The following is a 17,627-nucleotide window of genomic DNA, read 5'->3' as shown; positions in this document are numbered from 1 at the left end:
ATGCACATTGCGTAAATAAATCGCTGGCCGATCATCACTGAAACATGCTAAAAATATCACGGCACTTGTCAACCACGTGGCTGATTACAGGAGGTGAACATGCAGTTGCACAAATTCGACGAGCTCGACTCCCTCCTCAACGGCCTGCACTACATTGAGAACAACAACAGCCACGAGCTCTACTACTGGGAGAACTCGTGCGATGAGGCGCGCTGCCGCAAGGTCCCGTTCGACTTCAGCCAGCCGTACCCGTACCTGGTGCGTGTGGCGGGCCGACGCCGGGTCGCGGAGACCATGGGGTTGGTCCGTGTTTACACATCTGACGGACGTCTCGGCCGGCCGGGGCCGGCGCTGGCGCCCGTCCCCGGTCTGTGTCGCCGCCTGGTCGCGGCCCAACTAGCGGTGACTGTTCGGCTCTAGCTATGTTCAACGAGTACTGTCCTGGTGCTGTCTGCTGTCTGTCTGTCCTGGGGTTGCGGTATCGGCCCCTGCCTGTCCTGGGGTTGTGGTATAGGCCCCTGCCTGTCCTGGGGTTTCGGTATCGGCCCCTGTCTGTCCTGGGGTTGCGGTATCGGCCCCTGTCTGTCCTGGGGTTGCGGTATCGGCCCCTGTCTGTCCTGGGGTTGCGGTATCGGCCCCTGCCTGTCCTGGGGTTGCGGTATCGGCCCCTGTCTGTCCTGGGGTTGTGGTATAGGCCCCCTGTCTGTCCTGGGATGCGGTATCTGCTGCTGTCTGTCGTTGAGTTGCGGTGTCTTTCACTGTCTGTCCATGGCTTGTGTCTGCTGTTGTCTGTCTCAGGGTTGCGCTGTCTCCCACTATCTGTCTTAGGGTTAAGGTGTCTGCCGCTGTGTGTCCCAGGGTTGCAATGTCTGCCACCATCTGCGTCTCTTTCGCTGCCCTTTTGTGTACCGTCTTCGTCCTTGTGTTTTTGTTGTTGTTGTTGTTGTTGCTTCGTGGCGTTGGTCGCATGGTTTTGCGCGTAAGCCGTGACGCCATACCCAACACCATATCACCAGGTAGCGTGCATCGTTCCTGAAAGAGTGAAAAAACAGTAACCAAAACCATGCTGTGCCATCAGCTAGCTGTCAGCGAGGGTCGCGCGGAATCATTCTTGCATATCCCACTGTCGTTGCGCCGTATTTAGAATGCGGGGCCCTCCACTTAACGCCATGTGGCACGCAGGTGACCTCAGGCCAAACAGCAGGACCAGCAACAGTTGCACGGACAAACTAAGCACGTGATGACCTGATCACAAAGCCCGTGCTTTATGCTTACACATCTTAGTTTTACATTTGTATTCTTATCATATCTACGCCACTCGTCATACCCGGCCACCATCGGTCCACCTGCTCCCGAACACGCCGCGCGTTGGTCACCAGTGGTCACCACAGATGACGTCATTGATGTTGAACTGACGCGCTCCTCTCACCAGTGTGGGACAGCGGCAGCACAATCTCGTGCTGTGCAGTGTGCTTGGTCGGTGTACTTAATTTCGGTCTGCTGAGTAGCCCGATTATGTATTTGTTTTTTAACGCTTAACCTGTTGGATTCATTTAATTCATTTAATTATCTCATGAGGCTGCTGCATACACCGTTTCGCCTTTCCACGTGCCTTTCGGTCCCCTGTGCTTGCGTAGATGCCGCCAAATCTGTTGTTGGAAGCCTGCTCCTGTGCGGGTGCTCGGCTGTCGGCCCTGTCTGTGCCTTGGACATTGCGCCTATCACTGGCCCCGAGCAAACGCCTGCTCTGAGGCGGACGGGGTAGGCTGCCACGTCCGCGTGTCCACCAGCCAGTGCCGAATCGGCCTCAGTCCGGCGTCAGTGCGTCGCTCCCCGCTGACCTGCCGCGACGTCCGGTCACGTGCATCCCGTCCGGACTCGTCCCGGTCCGCGGCCGGCCGGCTGCGGACCGGCACTCCGGGCGCGGCCTCTGCTCCGCCCAGTTGGGATGCTGCCCCAGCCGACACAAAACCGGACCGTGTTTTTGTCGGACGTTTTTTTCCGGCATGGGGAACCGCTTCTGCCCGAGACATCGGACGTCGGATCGAGTTCGATTGGGCGATTATGTTGGGACCGGTCGCGCTGGTGTCGTTGGTGGAACCAGTTTGCTGTCTGTGTGGCGGGCCTGCGCGCCGAGCGGTGTCACGTGGTCGCCGGCCGGGTCACCCACGGCGGCGACACGGAATGTTTCGCTTAGGGCGAATTTCCGTACGTTGGCGTGGTGGTAACACGCTGTTTTTCGTTTCAGGTGGTGAACATTGGCTCTGGCGTCAGTATACTGGCTGTGTACGGACCAGATGAGTACAAACGTGTCTCAGGAACAAGGTAAATATGTGGTCACCTGCTTTGCAAGGTTAGGTTCTATAACGTTTTCAATTAAAGTATATCTATTCAATTTCTGTGTAGAGCTTGTGGAATATCATCTCTTCATGCGCGGCATAGCCATACTCATATACGTGTATGGGAGCATTCCACTGTAAAAAAACAAACACGAATATGACGTGCGTCGCCGTAGCGCCAAAACCAATATCAAAGGGCTGTGGATCGAAACGCGTATCAATGCACACACTTCCGCGTGCGGGCCCGCGGTGGAGATATAGCACACGCCCAGAGCAATGGAGATGGTCACCGTGGATCACTTAAAAGGTGGCGCCGAAGCGGTCGTCCAAACCCCGCTAGAGGGAGCGATTTTATGCTAAGGGGGAGTACTGAGCAGGGACGTGACATACGCACCTCCCCTATGTCACGGTGCCATCTTGAATCCACAGGTTCCTGTCCTATGGTGGTGGAATGACTCGGCTATCTCTCCGACCCAAGCTCACAGGTGACTGTTGAATCCGTGCCCACGTCACTGCTGAATCCTCTCCCACGTCACTGCTGAATCCTCTCCCACGTCACTGCTGAATCCTCTCCCACGTCACTGCTGAATCCGTGCCCACGCCACTGCTGAATCCGTGCCCACGTCACTGCTGAATCCGTGCCCACGTCACTGCTGAATCCTCTCCCACGCCACTGCTGAATCCGTGCCCACGTCACTGCTGAATCCTCTCCCACGCCACTGCTGAATCCGTGCCCACGCCACTGCTGAATCCTCTCCCACGTCACTGCTGAATCCGTGCCCACGCCACTGCTGAATCCTCTCCCACGTCACTGCTGAATCCGTGCCCACGTCACTGCTGAATCCTCTCCCACGTCACTGCTGAATCCGTGCCACGTCACTGCTGAATCCTCTCCCACGCCACTGCTGAATCCGTGCCCACGTCACTGCTGAATCCTCTCCCACGTCACTGCTGAATCCTCTCCCACGTCACTGCTGAATCCTCTCCCACGTCACTGCTGAATCCGTGCCCACGTCACTGCTGAATCCTCTCCCACGCCACTGCTGAATCCTCTCCCACGTCACTGCTGAATCCGTGCCCACGTCACTGCTGAATCCGTGCCCACGTCACTGCTGAATCCTCTCCCACGCCACTGCTGAATCCTCTCCCACGTCACTGCTGAATCCTCTCCCACGTCACTGCTGAATCCTCTCCCACGTCACTGCTGAATCCTCTCCCACGTCACTGCTGAATCCTCTCCCACGTCACTGCTGAATCCGTGCCCACGTCACTGCTGAATCCTCTCCCACGTCACTGCTGAATCCGTGCCCACGTCACTTGCTGAATCCTCTCCCCCCACTGCTGAATCCTCTCCCACGTCACTGCTGAATCCGTGCCCACGTCACTGCTGAATCCGTGCCCACGTCACGGCTGAAATCCTCTCCCACGCCACTGCTGAATCCGTGCCACGTCACTGCTGATCCTCTCCCACGCCACGGCTGAATCCTCTCCCACGTCACTGCTGAATCCGTGCCCCCGCCACTGCTGAATCCGTGCCCACGCCACTGCTGAATCCTGAATAAATATGATGCTGAATAAATCTGAGATGGGGACATGTCCCCACCTCAGACCCTGTCCCCGGCCTTGTTCCCGTTCCTGTCCCTGTCTGTGTGGCCAGGCTGTGGTCCGTGTGCCGCCTGACTCGGTGGGCGCGGCGAGTAGGACGCCGTGTAAACACCGCCTCCGCCGCCCGCGTGGACACGCTCTCTGCGTCCCACTGGCCACTGGCCTGGCCGGCCGGCCGCGGCTGTGACGCACGGCCGGCGGTGGCCCAGCTGTCCAGCTGAACCCGCCGACCTGGTGACCAGCCCCGAGTCTGGCGTCGGCCAGAGCCCCGCGTCCGCGCGTCCGGCCGTGACCGGCTCGGTCGCCAGAGCGGTGCCGGTGGCTCGGCGGCGCGTGTGGCGCTTACGATACGTACCGGGCCGCCGGTGGGGCGTCCCGCGAGTGGGCCGCCGCCGCACCCCTGTCCAGCCGCCCGGCGGCTGTCACGCGCACTGGCAGTGTGGACTGGCGCTGCCGGGGTGGGTGCGCCGAGCGCCATCTGGGCCGCAGCCACCTGGCGGGTGCGTCGGCCGCGCGGCCGGCGCCGAACCACCGCCTGGCCATTACAGACAATTCCGGACCATCGCGGACCAACCCGGGCCACCGTGGACCAACCCGGACCACCGCTGACTAACACGGACCACCGCAGACCAACCCGGACCGCCGCGGACCAACCCGGGCCACCGCGGACCAACCCGGACCACCGCTGACTAGCACGGACCACCGCGGACCAACCCGGACTGCCGTGGACCAACGCGGACCGCCGCGGACCAACCCGGACCACCGCTGACTAACACGGACCACCGCAGGCCAACCCGGACCGCCGCGGACCACCGCTGACTAACACAGACCACCGCGGTCCAACCCGGACCGCCGCGGACCAACCCGGACCACCGCTGACTAACACGGACCGCCGCAGACCAACCCGGACCGCCGCGGACCAACGCGGACCACCGCTGACCAACCCTGACTGCCGTGGACCACCACAGACCACTACAGATCACCCCGGACCACCAAAGACCACCCCGTACCACCGTGGATCAACCTGGACCAACCTGAGTCACCACAGATCACTGCAGACGTCCCCGTACCACCCCGTACCCCGGACCCCCACCCTGGACCACCACCATCACAGGTGGTACATGTAGTTCCCTTCACTCCCACCAGGGGATCACGGTTCGCGAAATATCCCGGGCGGCGGCCGGTTAATACCATTGATCCAAATGGCCTCAACGGGATGAATGGGCTCCGACCAAATCTCACCTAATTTGATTCAAGCAAAGCAGTTTTTGTTCCGTACATTTGTGCTGCCTTGCGTTTGATGAATGATGACGCATGCCTGGTGTTTTAGTGTCTGCACGTCACGTTCGTTAGCAACGGAAAACCGCGCTTCTTTTATACCGCAAAATCCTGGGAGGAAATGGACTGCTACACATGCATTTGTTTATCAATCAACTCCTGTGTGTGATGTTAACGAGTTCATAGTGTTCGTAGCATGTGGGATAGATATCGCCGGTAACCTAACCAACACACTTAAGGTTATTGACTATATATATATATATATATATATATATATATATATATATTCGTCTTATTGAAAATGAAAGATTATCTGACATTGACGTCCCCTTTAGATGAAGATTTAATTCTGGAATTAACCTCTTCCCATCATCGGAAAAACTGTGATGAAAGGTGCCTATATAATTTTGTAGCGTTTCATCGGTCTTGTCAACAACATCATACATCATACAGCATATGCGCAACTGCACATCTCAACAATGTACGAAACATGCGTGGTCATTGACATTGGGGTCTTTATCTAAAAAGAAGATCGATGTCAGATAACGCTGTCATCTTCAATGAAACATGCTTCGAGGAAAACCCGCTCCACGACTTCACACACACACACACACCCACACACATACATTTTTATGAAGGAGCTAACCATGAACATTATAAGTGACCGGTGTCCATCATCTACTCCTTTATCGCGAATGAAATCGGGCTAGAAGACCCCAGCCGTCATTCACAGAAGTGCTGCACAAAGTTTTCGGCCCTACTCTCTGGGGTCTTGACGTGCCCGGTTTATCGCGGCCTCGGAAGTGGATTACGCTGGCGCTTAGCACTTGACACCACTTTATGACGTTAAGAGCTCACCATTAAGGGGGACCACAGAGCCCGTCACACGCAGCCCATCACCACCGCTGGCATCCTGCGGCGCGCGGCTGTCCCTGAAAGAGCGCGACGGCTGAGCGGCCTGTCGCCGCCGGCGCGCGGATGTCCCTGAAGGAGCGCGACGGCTGAGCGGCCTGCCGCCGCCGGCGCGCGGCTGTCCCTGAAGGAGTGCGACGGCTGAGCGGCCTGCCGCCGCCTGCGCGCGGCTGTCCCTGAAGGAGCGCGACGGCTGAGCGGCCTGTCGGCGCCGGCGCGCGGCTGTCCCTGAAGGAGCGCGACGGCTGAGCGGCCTGCCGCCGCCGGCCGTTTGCGGGGCGGCGGGTCTGTCCGTGCACCAACCTGCGGCCCCGCGTGTCGCCAGCCTGGGCGGCGGGACCTTCCTCGGGCTGTGCTGCCTGCTGACCGGCTGCAGCACGTTCGAGGAGGCCATCGAGCTGGCCGCCCGCGGCGACAGCTTCCGGGTGGACAAGCTGGTCAAGGATATCTACGGCGGCGACTACGAACGCTTCGCCCTCAGTGGGGACACCGTGGCGTCCAGGTGACAGGCGGGCTCTCATCGACCGAGCCGCTTTGCATACGGCCACTGTACTTCTAGTTTGGAGGATGTGGCCGGTATATTGACACTGGGCTATTGATGATGCAGCACAACGTGTCAGCGGTCCTCGAACGCTTCCGTGGTGGAGCTAATAGATATAAACAGTCGCATACTGGCCGGTGCTGCGTAAGTCTTCATGCGCCATTGGGGCGCGTTGCGCACATGGAAACGTCCCGGATACATTTCTGCTTTTTTTAGCGTGCTCTAGAAAGGTGGTGTGAAGAGTTGGTCGTTTTCTGCTGTTGCGTTAAAAGCTTACGCAGTTCCGTTGGCTCTGTAGTCGATTTGTAACCACCGGTAACTTGTAATTTGTAACTTTCGCCTGCCCCCTCCCACCCCGCTGCGCCCCGGGCAGCCGCTGACCGGCTGCCACGCCGCCAGCTTCGGCCACATGCACGTGCTGCAGCGACGGAAGGCGGTGAACAAGTGTGACCTGGCGCGCGCCACCCTCGCCACCATCACCAACAACATCGGCTCGATCGCGCGCATGTGCGCTCTCAACGAGCGCATCGAACGGGTGAGCGGCGGCGGGCACTGAGGCGTGCCGGCCTGTTCACCGGGAGGGGTGCAGTGAGCTGACACGGGGGCTGCGCTGGTGAGCCGCGGGGAAGGGCGGAACCACCGCACCGGCATGGCACACTGGCCTGCCCACCGGGAGGAGGGCAACGAGCCGACGCGAGGGACGGTGCAGATGAACTGCGGGAAAGGGCGGAGCCACCGCACGGGCACGGCACACTGGCCCATCCACCGGGAGGGGAGGAGGAAGGGGGGGGGGGGGGCAGCGAGCCGACGCGAGGGACGGCTCTGGTGAGCCGCGGGGAAGGTTGGAGTCGCGGCATCGGCACGACACACCGGCCTGTAGCACATGACCCAAGTAGAGGGTCGCTTCAGTGATGACGTGAAATGGCCTCATCATGGATGTTTGCTTTATTAGAAATGTTGAGCGTGACCTCTCATCGCAGTGTCACTCAAACAAACGGCGGAAACCATTACAGTAAGGTCACATTCCGCATGGCGTGCTTCATGTCTCAAAATGCGTTGGGCGTAACGAGGTCCGGTGCCAACGCACTGAGATACAAAACCACCACTGTATTAACATTGGAATGTGGTGGGAATGCTTCTCTCAGGAGAAGCTAGTTTCCATTCCTTTTATTGTGATTGCTGCAGGAATATTGGAACGGGGCCAATGGTATTAGCGGCGGGCGGCGCTGTAGAGCGAGGAACGTTAACGGCAACTAACCTACAATTTAGTAGTTGCAGCTGCCCGATCCGTCCGGTCCCGTACAGTGACGCTTCTGGCGGGCTTTTTCGGCAACAAGCAGCAGAACTTTTCAGAAGTTCGGCAGTGATATTGTCAAAATACTTAAACACAAGATGTTTGAACAGACAGCGTATTTCTGCAACTTAACAATATCGCCACCATTTCGCCATCTCATCCAGTAAACACGGGAAACGTAACATTTCCGAAAGGCAAAATACGCTGAAAAACACGGAATGAGTCGGGTCCTGCGATTAACGTATCCCGACAGAGGAGAAAACGGACCATCTCTGAGGCGGCGGTGTGAGCCGATGTGTACAGACGGTCACGCGCGGACGGCCACGCGCTTTCACTCGCAAGCCACGGACCGGTTTGTTTTTAAGCGTTATTGAGGATTTATAGCAAATCTCGGCAGGCAGAACAGATGATGTGGGTTGCATTGCACGGCGCAGAGGTACATGCCAGCTATCACCAACTGTCATCCACAATATGCGGCTTTTCATGGCAAAAGTCGCGTATGCTTCAATGAAAGGTGAAAACCATTTACACTGTCAGTTACCATCCGCAGAGCTTACAAGTCTGAACTGAATCGCGAAGTGTTTTTGGCCGTTCTAGATACGCTTTCGCACGCGGCGCAATGCGCTGGCTGCGGCGCCTCTGACGTTTTCTGGAGCACTGGTCCATTCGGCGATCGCGCGGAAACAAAAGGAACGCCGGCCGTGATCAGCTCGCGCGCGGGATGCGCTGAGGAGTCGAGCGCTCGATGTCCGGTACCCCCGGACGGCACGTCAGCACTGCGTCCGATGCGGCGTCTGAAGCCGACATACGCGTGTACGCTGTGTAAAAGGTGGCGCTGCGTTTATATCTATACCGTTCAGCTGGAGGAGCTGCTCTACCTTTGGGCCCCTTCGTTGGCCACTCCAGGACAGACGTGATGTGGTCATGTCGTCGACGACATTTTACAACTGAGTCAGTCATCAGTCGGCTGATTATCTTCCCAACGCGCGTATGCTGGGTCGCATTTCAAACACCTAAAGCTGTTTCGCAGTGTACAATGTGAGATAGTACGGGAAATGTAAGATGGTACGAGAGCGTCTATCAAACATGTTTTCACCACCCCTGAGCGCCAGGAGTATAACCACGTCTCGGGGTGGCGAGACAAATCACGATTGGTGGAGTCAAACTGGAAGCTGCGGGACAACCTCATCTCAAAATGCTGTCTTATTGAAAGACGTGAAAAACGTACATTGTATGGACAAGATAGGAGGAGACAAAATCCCGTTTTGGGAAAATTGGAAGATAAGTTCTCCCCGTCCGTCAATAGTTACACACGTACCACGGCTAGCTGGGTGCTAATTTGGACGAGCCCACCAAAGTTGCTGAAATGTGCCACACCAGGGTTGAAATATGAGCTCTCAAACTTTGAATATTTGCCCACAACTACGCCGAGAATTTTAGCAATGGGCGAGGGATGAAATGTCGCGTCATCTGGACGAGCTGCGCCATGTGAGGCGAAGGTCCTCTATCGCGGTACGACTAAGATAATGTCATTTTTGTGATATTTATATTATAAGCATTTTGAATAAACCACGGCTGAGCCTCGGTCAGGCTGGACCCACTGGAGCCTCGGTCAGGCTGGACCCACTGGAGCCTCGGTCAGGCTGGACCCGCTGGAGCCTCGCTCAGGCTGGACCCGCTGGAGCCTCGCTCAGGCTGGACCCACTGGAGCCTCGCTCAGGCTGGACCCACTGGAGCCTCGGTCAGGCTGGACCCACTGGAACCTCGGTCAGGCTGGCCCACTGGAGCCTCGGTCAGGCTGGCCCACTGGAGCCTCGGTCAGGCTGGACCCACTGGAGCCTCGGTCAGGCTGGACCCACTGGGGCCTCGCTCAGGCTGGACCCGCTGGAGCCTCGGTCAGGCTGGACCCGCTGGAGCCTCGCTCAGGCTGGACCCGCTGGAGCCTCGCTCAGGCTGGACCCACTGGAGCCTCGGTCAGGCTGGCCCACTGGAGCCTCGGTCAGGCTGGACCCACTGGAGCCTCGCTCAGGCTGGACCCACTGGAGCCTCGGTCAGGCTGGACCCACTGGAGCCTCGTTCAGGCTTTACCCACTGGAGCCTCGGTCAGGCTGGACCCACTGGAACCTCGGTCAGGCTGGCCCACTGGAGCCTCGGTCAGGCTGGACCCACTGGAGCCTCGGTTAGGCTGGACCCACTGCTGTCCTGAAGGTGTCCCACGCTACTAGGATCGTCACAGTGAAGGCATTGCGCTTCGTTTGCATAAATGTCATCCTGGTTTTATTTTGAGAGACGATGTCAAGTTATTAGTAAAAATCAAAAGAGAAAAGCACCCGAAATGAACCCTCGGACAATGCCGTTAATGTTTTGGACAGTTTAAATGTGCCACCAACCATTTGTCAATGATCATCAAGCTACTTCGTAAACCAGTTGTCGTCCATCCCGTGCGAGCAGAGCTTCCCATAATCTGACCATGCTGGACGCTGTCAAACGCTTTCAAACGCTCTGGACGTATCGGCGGCTGTAAAACGCCTGTGTCGGTTGTGACGGTTGCTGCCGGGGCTGTTCGACAGCATCCACCATGGCCGACTGCGTGGATCGATTGGGCCGGAAAGGCTGCTGCCGGCTGCGCGTTATGCCATCGGACACGAGGGAATGGACAAACTGGCTACAACTCGCTAGCGAATACGAAAATTGTGCGACCCATAGGCCCACCCAGCGGCGGCGTCACGGATTTTGAGTTTGGGGAGGGCAGGAGAGGGCACTTTCTAGGGAGCTACCGGCCAAATGGGGCTTCCTCACAGGGGGATCTCCTGCGCAGTGTCGCATTCAAGGGGGGGGGGGGGTGAAGGGCACCGATGGCAAGCGCCCCCTTACCAAACTGCTAAGGTGTCATGTCCAAGTAAATAAATATGGGCATTTAAAAGATAAGGATGGGCCTTCGAATTATCCATGAAAGGGCACCGCCAACCTAAAACAGAGCCTCCTGTTCTATAAAGGGGCCTTCCGAGGCATAAAGGGGCCTACTCATTCAGAACAGAATGTTTGTGACTAAGGAAGGGGCCTCCTAATCTAGTCCAAGGGCCTCGTAGTCGCAAACCGTAACGACCTGATCCGGAACTGTGGTGATCTGATGCATGACAGGGGCCTCATGTTTCAGAAATTTGTAACGAGGCCTCCCTAGCCAGCAAGGGGGCCTCCTTAACGCAACATTGTGCCTCCTCATCCAGGGTATCGCCTACATCGTTCACTAAGGTGACCCCATGATCCAGAAAACGGGCTCTTGACGTGCAAAGGGCCTCCTGAGTGCGATGTATTACTATCTAGCTCAGTTATGGCGGCCTCCTGGATCTAAATTTTGGTACTCTACGGGTAGCTGCAATGTCTTTAGCTTGGGAAAAAAGGGCCTCCAAAAATTTGACTGCGGAAAGGAAGCACACTTATGGCTTCCTGCCAGGCGCCAGGGGGCAAGGGCCAGCTTTAGCGCTTTTCTACTATTACTATTCCCTCTGCTAGCCCCTACCCTCCCTGCTTCCCACCTGGCTGCGCCGCTCCTGGGTTTACCAGTAGTGGACCGAAGAACGACCTGTGTCGCCGTTTTCCGAAGCCGATTTCGAACACAAGACGCTGACCTAAACCGAAAGAGATTGGCCCATCAAAGCCGTAGAGATGCTTAGCCCGCTTTATTGCCGTCAACACCCGCCCGAGATAGTTGCGTTTTCTGCTTTACATTGGTGACCATCGCAAAAGTCACAGATTATTGCAAACACTCCGTTGTCCTCGATTAAAATTGCCGAGCTTTCTGCCCTCCGTTTCCTTTAATGTGAGCCGGCCGAGATAGCGCGTAATGGCCGGATGGTTAGCGTGATCGTCTCCCACGGGGTGGGGGGTGGGGTGGGGGGGGGGGGGGGGCGGCGGGGAGGATGGTACTCCGGTTGGACAATGGCCCTTGAGCGCTAATATGGCCTCAGCAGTCGCTGGCGCTCAGTACAAGGGTGCGCGTTGGCGTACGCCGCTTTCTTTTTAAGAAGTTTGCTGGAATGTTGACTCGCATGGCTGGTTCATAGCCAGCCACTTTCCAAGATAAATGTTTATAAATGGGTTCTCGCGTGCTGTATCGGGAGATCTCCGCCTGTAACATTCATAAAGGATGTTTCCAACGCATTGATTAAAGCTTCTGTTGTTGTTTTCCGAAGGTGTCTGAATTCATCAGCTTGGTTTTTGTCGTCACCTACATAACATACTTAAGCACAGCTGGCAACCGCCACATCTGCTACTGCCTTGCGGGTCCCGCGCCGCGCATGGACACCGCACTGTTCGTGGTAAAAAGGGACATGGCGATAAAATAATGTCATTATTAGAGATCATGGTAAGATAATATAAGGTGACATTAAGATAACAAACATCAGCATAATGTATGTGTACAGTGCTAGAAGTAGTTTTCTCCGCAAGGCAGCACCGGCATCTAGCACTGCTTAAACCTGATTTTGAAACGGGCTGATCTCTTTCAGGTCATCTTCATGGGAAACTTCCTCCGTGTCAATGAAATATCGATGAAACTCCTCTCGTTCGCTATGGACTTCTGGTCATCCGGCCAGATGAAAGCCCTCTTCCTGGAGCACGAGGTACGATGGTCTAATACTGCGCATCCCTAGTATGATTGCTAGCTTTCGGCGAGGCCATTGGCTAATTGGCTGCTCTTTGAAATGATATCTTATGGATTGGGGCCGCCACCAGACTGAGTCAGTCATTTGGAGAGCTCTGGTGCCGCCCATCACAACTGCTGTCCCAAGTTTGCGTCATATCACCGAGTTCGTTTGATGAAAGCGATTAGATGTCTCCTTGGAATGTTGTCATTTTGACGCGCCGTAAGGACGGCTCGATGGTTGACAAAATTCCAGCGTTGGGCGGTCTTTGAATAAACTTCCTGTCTTTCAAAGCATGTGGCGTCACAGGAACTTTCAGGAACCATTGTGCGCCGTCTGGAATGCTTGTGTTCATCGCCGAGCCGTGTGTGCATGATAACCATCCAGGACATGTTAAGATTATTTAAATTTGTCCCTTGACACTTGCAACTCATGTAACGCGTGCTGTTATGGCTACTTGTCTGTTCACACGTCGCCTTCCCAGTCATGAACAATAAGACCCTCGTCTAATTACCCAATCCGCCTTCAACTGCCACTTCGGCAACAAAGCCGTGCATTGGGCGCCTCGCAGATGTCTGCCGCACGCGGAGCTCCGCCGGACGCCTCCATCCGGGCGCGTTATATAGTGGCTCGTTAATTTGAGCCCGGGCGGCGCGTTCCGCCGTGGCCCGGCAGTCGGCCGGCGCCGGTCACCAGGGGCCGGCCGCACATTGCAGGGCTATTTCGGCGCCGTCGGCTGTCTGCTGGAGCTCATGAAAACCCGCCAGGAGTGATCCGGCCGGCTCGTTCAGGCGGGAGCGCGACCACCGCCGCCCGCCGCGCCGCCGCGCCGTCGCCGCCCGCCCGTTCGCCTCCTGTCAGTGGCAGTCGCCAATTTGTGCAGAGAATGATGGCCCCATTTCGGCCAGAGCCAAAGGTCGGCGGTAGTCGGACGCTACGGCACCCGTCGGCTTCGTCAGGGCCGCGGAGTCCGACGGACCCGGCTCGGCCTCAGCGTCTGGCGCCGGTCGGTCGGTGGGAGCCGCACCGATGCTGTGCCGCGGCCCGTGACGCGGCGTCGCGGCCGGCTCCCCCGGGCCCTGGCGACTCGCCGTCGACCTGAGCGGACATGGTGTCCCCGAGGAACGCTCCGAAGCTGGCGGCCGCCCTGCAGCGCGGTAACGGGGGCAGCAACGCCTCCGGGGATCCAGCGGCGCCGCGCAGGCTGCTGTCCAGGAGCAGGGACCACCGGGGCGGACGGCGAGGTCGCACTTCACCGCGGCCGTCGGCGTCAGGGCGTGCTTCGGCGGACGCGTGGACTGACTCAGCACCGACTCGCCAGTCGGAAACCGTGACCTACGCGTGTGAGCCGCTGTCGACGCACAGGGCGGCACCGGACCGCCAAACCCTTCCATCCAGTCGCCCCCGCTGCTGGTCACCGGGGGGGGGGGGGGCTCTCGTCAGTGCCGCTCACGTGCGGCGCCTGTGCGCCCGACGGAATGCGTGTGTGAACGTGTCGGCGCGTGTTCATAACCGTACTGCGGCTCGCTGTTGTTACCCAGCTAGTGCATGTGACCGTGTCGTCTTCCCAGCCCTCGACGTGTGCCGCGCGTTTGTCATGCCCCGACCGCCGCGGTCCTTTTGTAGATCCCCGTCCGTTGTGGATCGTGAGTGCGGTCCAAGGTTCGTCTCAGGGGCTCATCGATGTGTCGGCGTTCATCACGCAGGCGCATACTGGCGCTGCTCCCGGTGGTACCGCTCGGTTCTGGGGCCGTCCGGTATCCCGTGGGCTTGACAGCGGGCGGCCCCTGCAAGCCGCTGGCTGGAGACCTGCACAGGCGGGCGTGACTGTGTCAGGTTACCGGACGGGGCTGATACATGGGCTCAGGCTCACCCAAGGGCGCGATAACTGGGCGGGCGGAGTTGTCTCCTAAATTCGGAAAAGGCCGGGTCTCGTTGGCCGCGTGGAGCTGCGCGGTAAACAAATCGGTTCGAAAATACTCCTGCTTCCTGACATGTTGTAGGTCTTCGTGTCCCAGGAACCCTCTGTCGGTATGACATTCCAGTCGTGCGGAAGCGTCCGCCTGCTGACTGGAGGCTCGGCCACGGCGAGGGCCAGTGAATCAAAATAAGCTTGTAGGGAGCCACCGCTCTGCCTTGGAAGACGCCGGCCTGGTCTGGAGACAGAATGTCACGTCCGCTCCATTTACTGTACAAACAGTCGACGGCTGAAGCCACCGAGTGGTTTGGTGGAGTATTTCTCCAGCAGAACTTCAGGCTCCAGCGCGATAGCCGGGCTACTGACCTGCTGGTGCGTGTGGCCCACTGTTCGAGGCCGCAGGGCTCGCGAGACTGGCGCCGCGAGAGGCGTCGCCAGTCCGTCGCACCCGCTGAACGGGCGCGGCCGAGCCCGAGCTCGACTCGGCCCGGTTCGGCGGCGCTGGCAGATTCTGCCTAACGGGGTCTGCCCTCGACGGTCAGGTGGCCGTGTGGGAGACCCGGTCCTGTCGTGAACCGGGTCACGCCACACTCGCACGGTCTCACCGGTCCGCGCCGGTCCGACGCTGCCGGAACGTCATGTCGCACACACCCCTGGGCCGCCGCCGGGTGCTGCTGTTTTGCCTCGCGCTCCTGTCTGGGACTCTTGCCTGCTGCTGACGTAGTCTATTTGTCCCCGCCCTTCATTTGCCGGTCGACCTCCCAGTGTGCCTAGCCATGTCTTTCGCCGGGCCCGTTCCTGACTTTCCGTCTCGCTCTCCCGGCCTTGGGACTGGGGCCTGGTCGGCCCCGCCGCTGGCCAGCCGGTCGTGCGCGTGCCGGACGCCGTCCTCGCGTCTCGCCGGGCGGTGATCCCCGGGGCCGCGCCGCCCCGTCACTGGGGCGGCGGCCCGGGTGACGGCCCTCCGGGCGGTCGGGTCGCTCGCGCAGGACCGCACGGGGCCCGGCTTAAGGCGGGTCGTCGGCCGCGCCGCCACAGCTTGCTGGCGCCGGCGTCTTCAGTATTAGTGAGTAGACCAACGCAGTTGAACTGTTGTAAATGAGAATGAAGCCGGTGTCCAAGTCGACGTTTCGCAGCAATAGAGCGATAAGATCATGCATGTGATCACAGGGAACCGATAACGCCACAGGATGTGCAGGTGGTCATGGTGCAGGCGCTGTGATAGCATGGTCTTACTCCAGCCTGACACGAATGTTTCAGTTTACAGGGTGCACAGAGATCATGTTCGTTGATGGAGTGACCTGTTCCCATGTTGTAGTTCCCGGACCAAAATGCCTGCACAATATCCGATCGTTGGCATTACGCTATTTATTGAACGATAAGCACTAACATTCTAACAGGTGCATGAAAGACAGACCGTAGTGTGACCGGTTGGAGAAGCGGAACCACATGCACTCACTTCTGCGTGTAAAAAACGCTTTTTGTGGGTATGCCCTATACGAGCTGTTTTTATTATTCAAGTTATGTCTTAGAAAAATGTGTCTTAAGAGCAGGTTTTGACTCATTCTAATGCAGTTTAGAAAGGTCTGTTGAAGTTTCTTCCTCGCCAAAGACAGGCGGCGTAGATGCTCCGAGCCGTCATAGTATGGGCAGTTTGAGGAGCTCTGTATAGTCAATTATGCTCAATATCAAATCCTTTCGTCATATGTGTGCAAAGGCTGCAGCTCTAAGCGTGCAATACATGGCTAGACATTCCAACCAATAAAATTGTGATGCATGACCAACTTTATTCGTCAAACCACAGACCCTGTTACCGAATGGTTTTCGTGACTTTTCTCAAGATCGTATTAACCGTCCAGTACACGTCCCCGAATGACAGGTTTTATGGCTCTCCGAAACATTTAGGGATAACAGATTATGCAATTTATATTGGAGGGACCGGCTTAACTTGACAGAAGTTGACTGCAGTAGTTGATTTAATTCAGTTCATTAATTTGTTGCAAGAAGGATCGAATGAGTCAACCTGTCCTTTGTGTTCATCCGCACAAGCATTGTGCGCTGCTTGTCTTCAAGGATCCCGGCATCTCCAAATTTCCGTCCTGGTTGAACCCGCGGTTACTCTCGTTTGAGATAAGACCGCGGTCAAAGATTTTGTTAGGCATGAGTTCAGGCATGGGAAGCCTAATATTGTTATTCCTAAAGTGGATCCAGCGTTTCTCTGATTCCTTGTTAATGGATGAGAACCTCACGTGGTCGCGACCGGCGCTTGCTCAAGCTTTTTGTTGCCGACGTTAAGTCACTGAATGTAGTTAGGCCCCGCAGAGTAGCGAGCCTAGGGCGCGCTTTTAAAAGCTTGTCACATGATTTGCATGAAATGCGCGGCAGACATCCATTCTTGTAATGCTTCCCGCGCTATTTCGTGCGGATTCGCCGGTGGGACCGTGCCTCGAGCTTGAGAGATGGAGAGTGGTAGCGGCCCCGCTCCGCCGCGCCACCTTCGGTAATTCGGTTTTCCTGTAATCGCGCCCGAACCGTGCTCCAATGGCGAGATACGGATGACGTGGGCCCCCTGGGCGCTGCCGTTTGTTCGTCCAGGCGGGCGGAGGGTCTCCCTGGGCGATGACGTGTAGGTCCATCTGTCATAATAGTCACTGTTTGTTGCGCCGATGTCCGCTGCGGAGGTCGCCTTCAGGAGTAGCGGTGCGGTCTCTGGCGTGTGTCCGCGGTGACCTGGCTGGAGAGCCGCCTGCAGCCATGTGTCCGGGTGGGTCGAGAGCAAGCCCTCCTCTGCGACGACATGAGCGAGCGCCGCACGATTTGTTTTGATTTCGTCCCGCTATCGGATTTGTTCGTAGAAATGCACCTTTCTCGGTCGCTGCCGTTTCCCGGTCAGCCGAGGTGCGCGTCTATTCGCCGGATGACTTTTGTGGGGTCTGTACGGTGTAACGTATTGGGAGGGCAATCATGTAAGTGCCTGCGTTTTGTTTTCGGAAAGTCGTGGTGTTTCAAGCGTTTGTTATGTACTTGTGCCGTTTGAATGCCGTGTGGGTGCGATCGCGCCGGGCAAGAGATTTTCGTAGACCGATAATACATGTGG

General features: G+C 57.5%; 1 protein-coding gene across 2 annotated transcripts in view; it reads left to right on the top strand.

Moving 5' to 3' along the window:
* The window catches only part of fbl (pantothenate kinase 3 fbl), a 30,809-nt gene extending 16,769 nt beyond the window's left edge, over positions 1–14,040 (top strand). For both annotated transcript variants that reach the window (XM_037235794.1, XM_037235795.1), the window contains 6 exons: positions 91–258; positions 2,249–2,325; positions 6,460–6,636; positions 7,075–7,210; positions 12,478–12,591; positions 13,329–14,040. In XM_037235794.1, coding sequence (XP_037091689.1) covers positions 91–258; positions 2,249–2,325; positions 6,460–6,636; positions 7,075–7,210; positions 12,478–12,591; positions 13,329–13,385 — 729 coding nt within the window. In that variant the 3' untranslated portion in view covers positions 13,386–14,040. The remainder of the gene's footprint in view (positions 1–90; positions 259–2,248; positions 2,326–6,459; positions 6,637–7,074; positions 7,211–12,477; positions 12,592–13,328) is intronic.
* The last annotated feature ends 3,587 nt before the right edge of the window (positions 14,041–17,627 follow it).

Source organism: Pollicipes pollicipes, unplaced genomic scaffold (assembly GCF_011947565.3).
Source record: "Pollicipes pollicipes isolate AB1234 unplaced genomic scaffold, Ppol_2.1 Scaffold_7261;HRSCAF=8764_pilon_pilon_pilon, whole genome shotgun sequence".
NCBI classification, from domain to species: Eukaryota; Metazoa; Arthropoda; class Thecostraca; order Pollicipedomorpha; family Pollicipedidae; genus Pollicipes; species Pollicipes pollicipes.
This window is presented reverse-complemented; position numbering and strand designations above follow the sequence as displayed.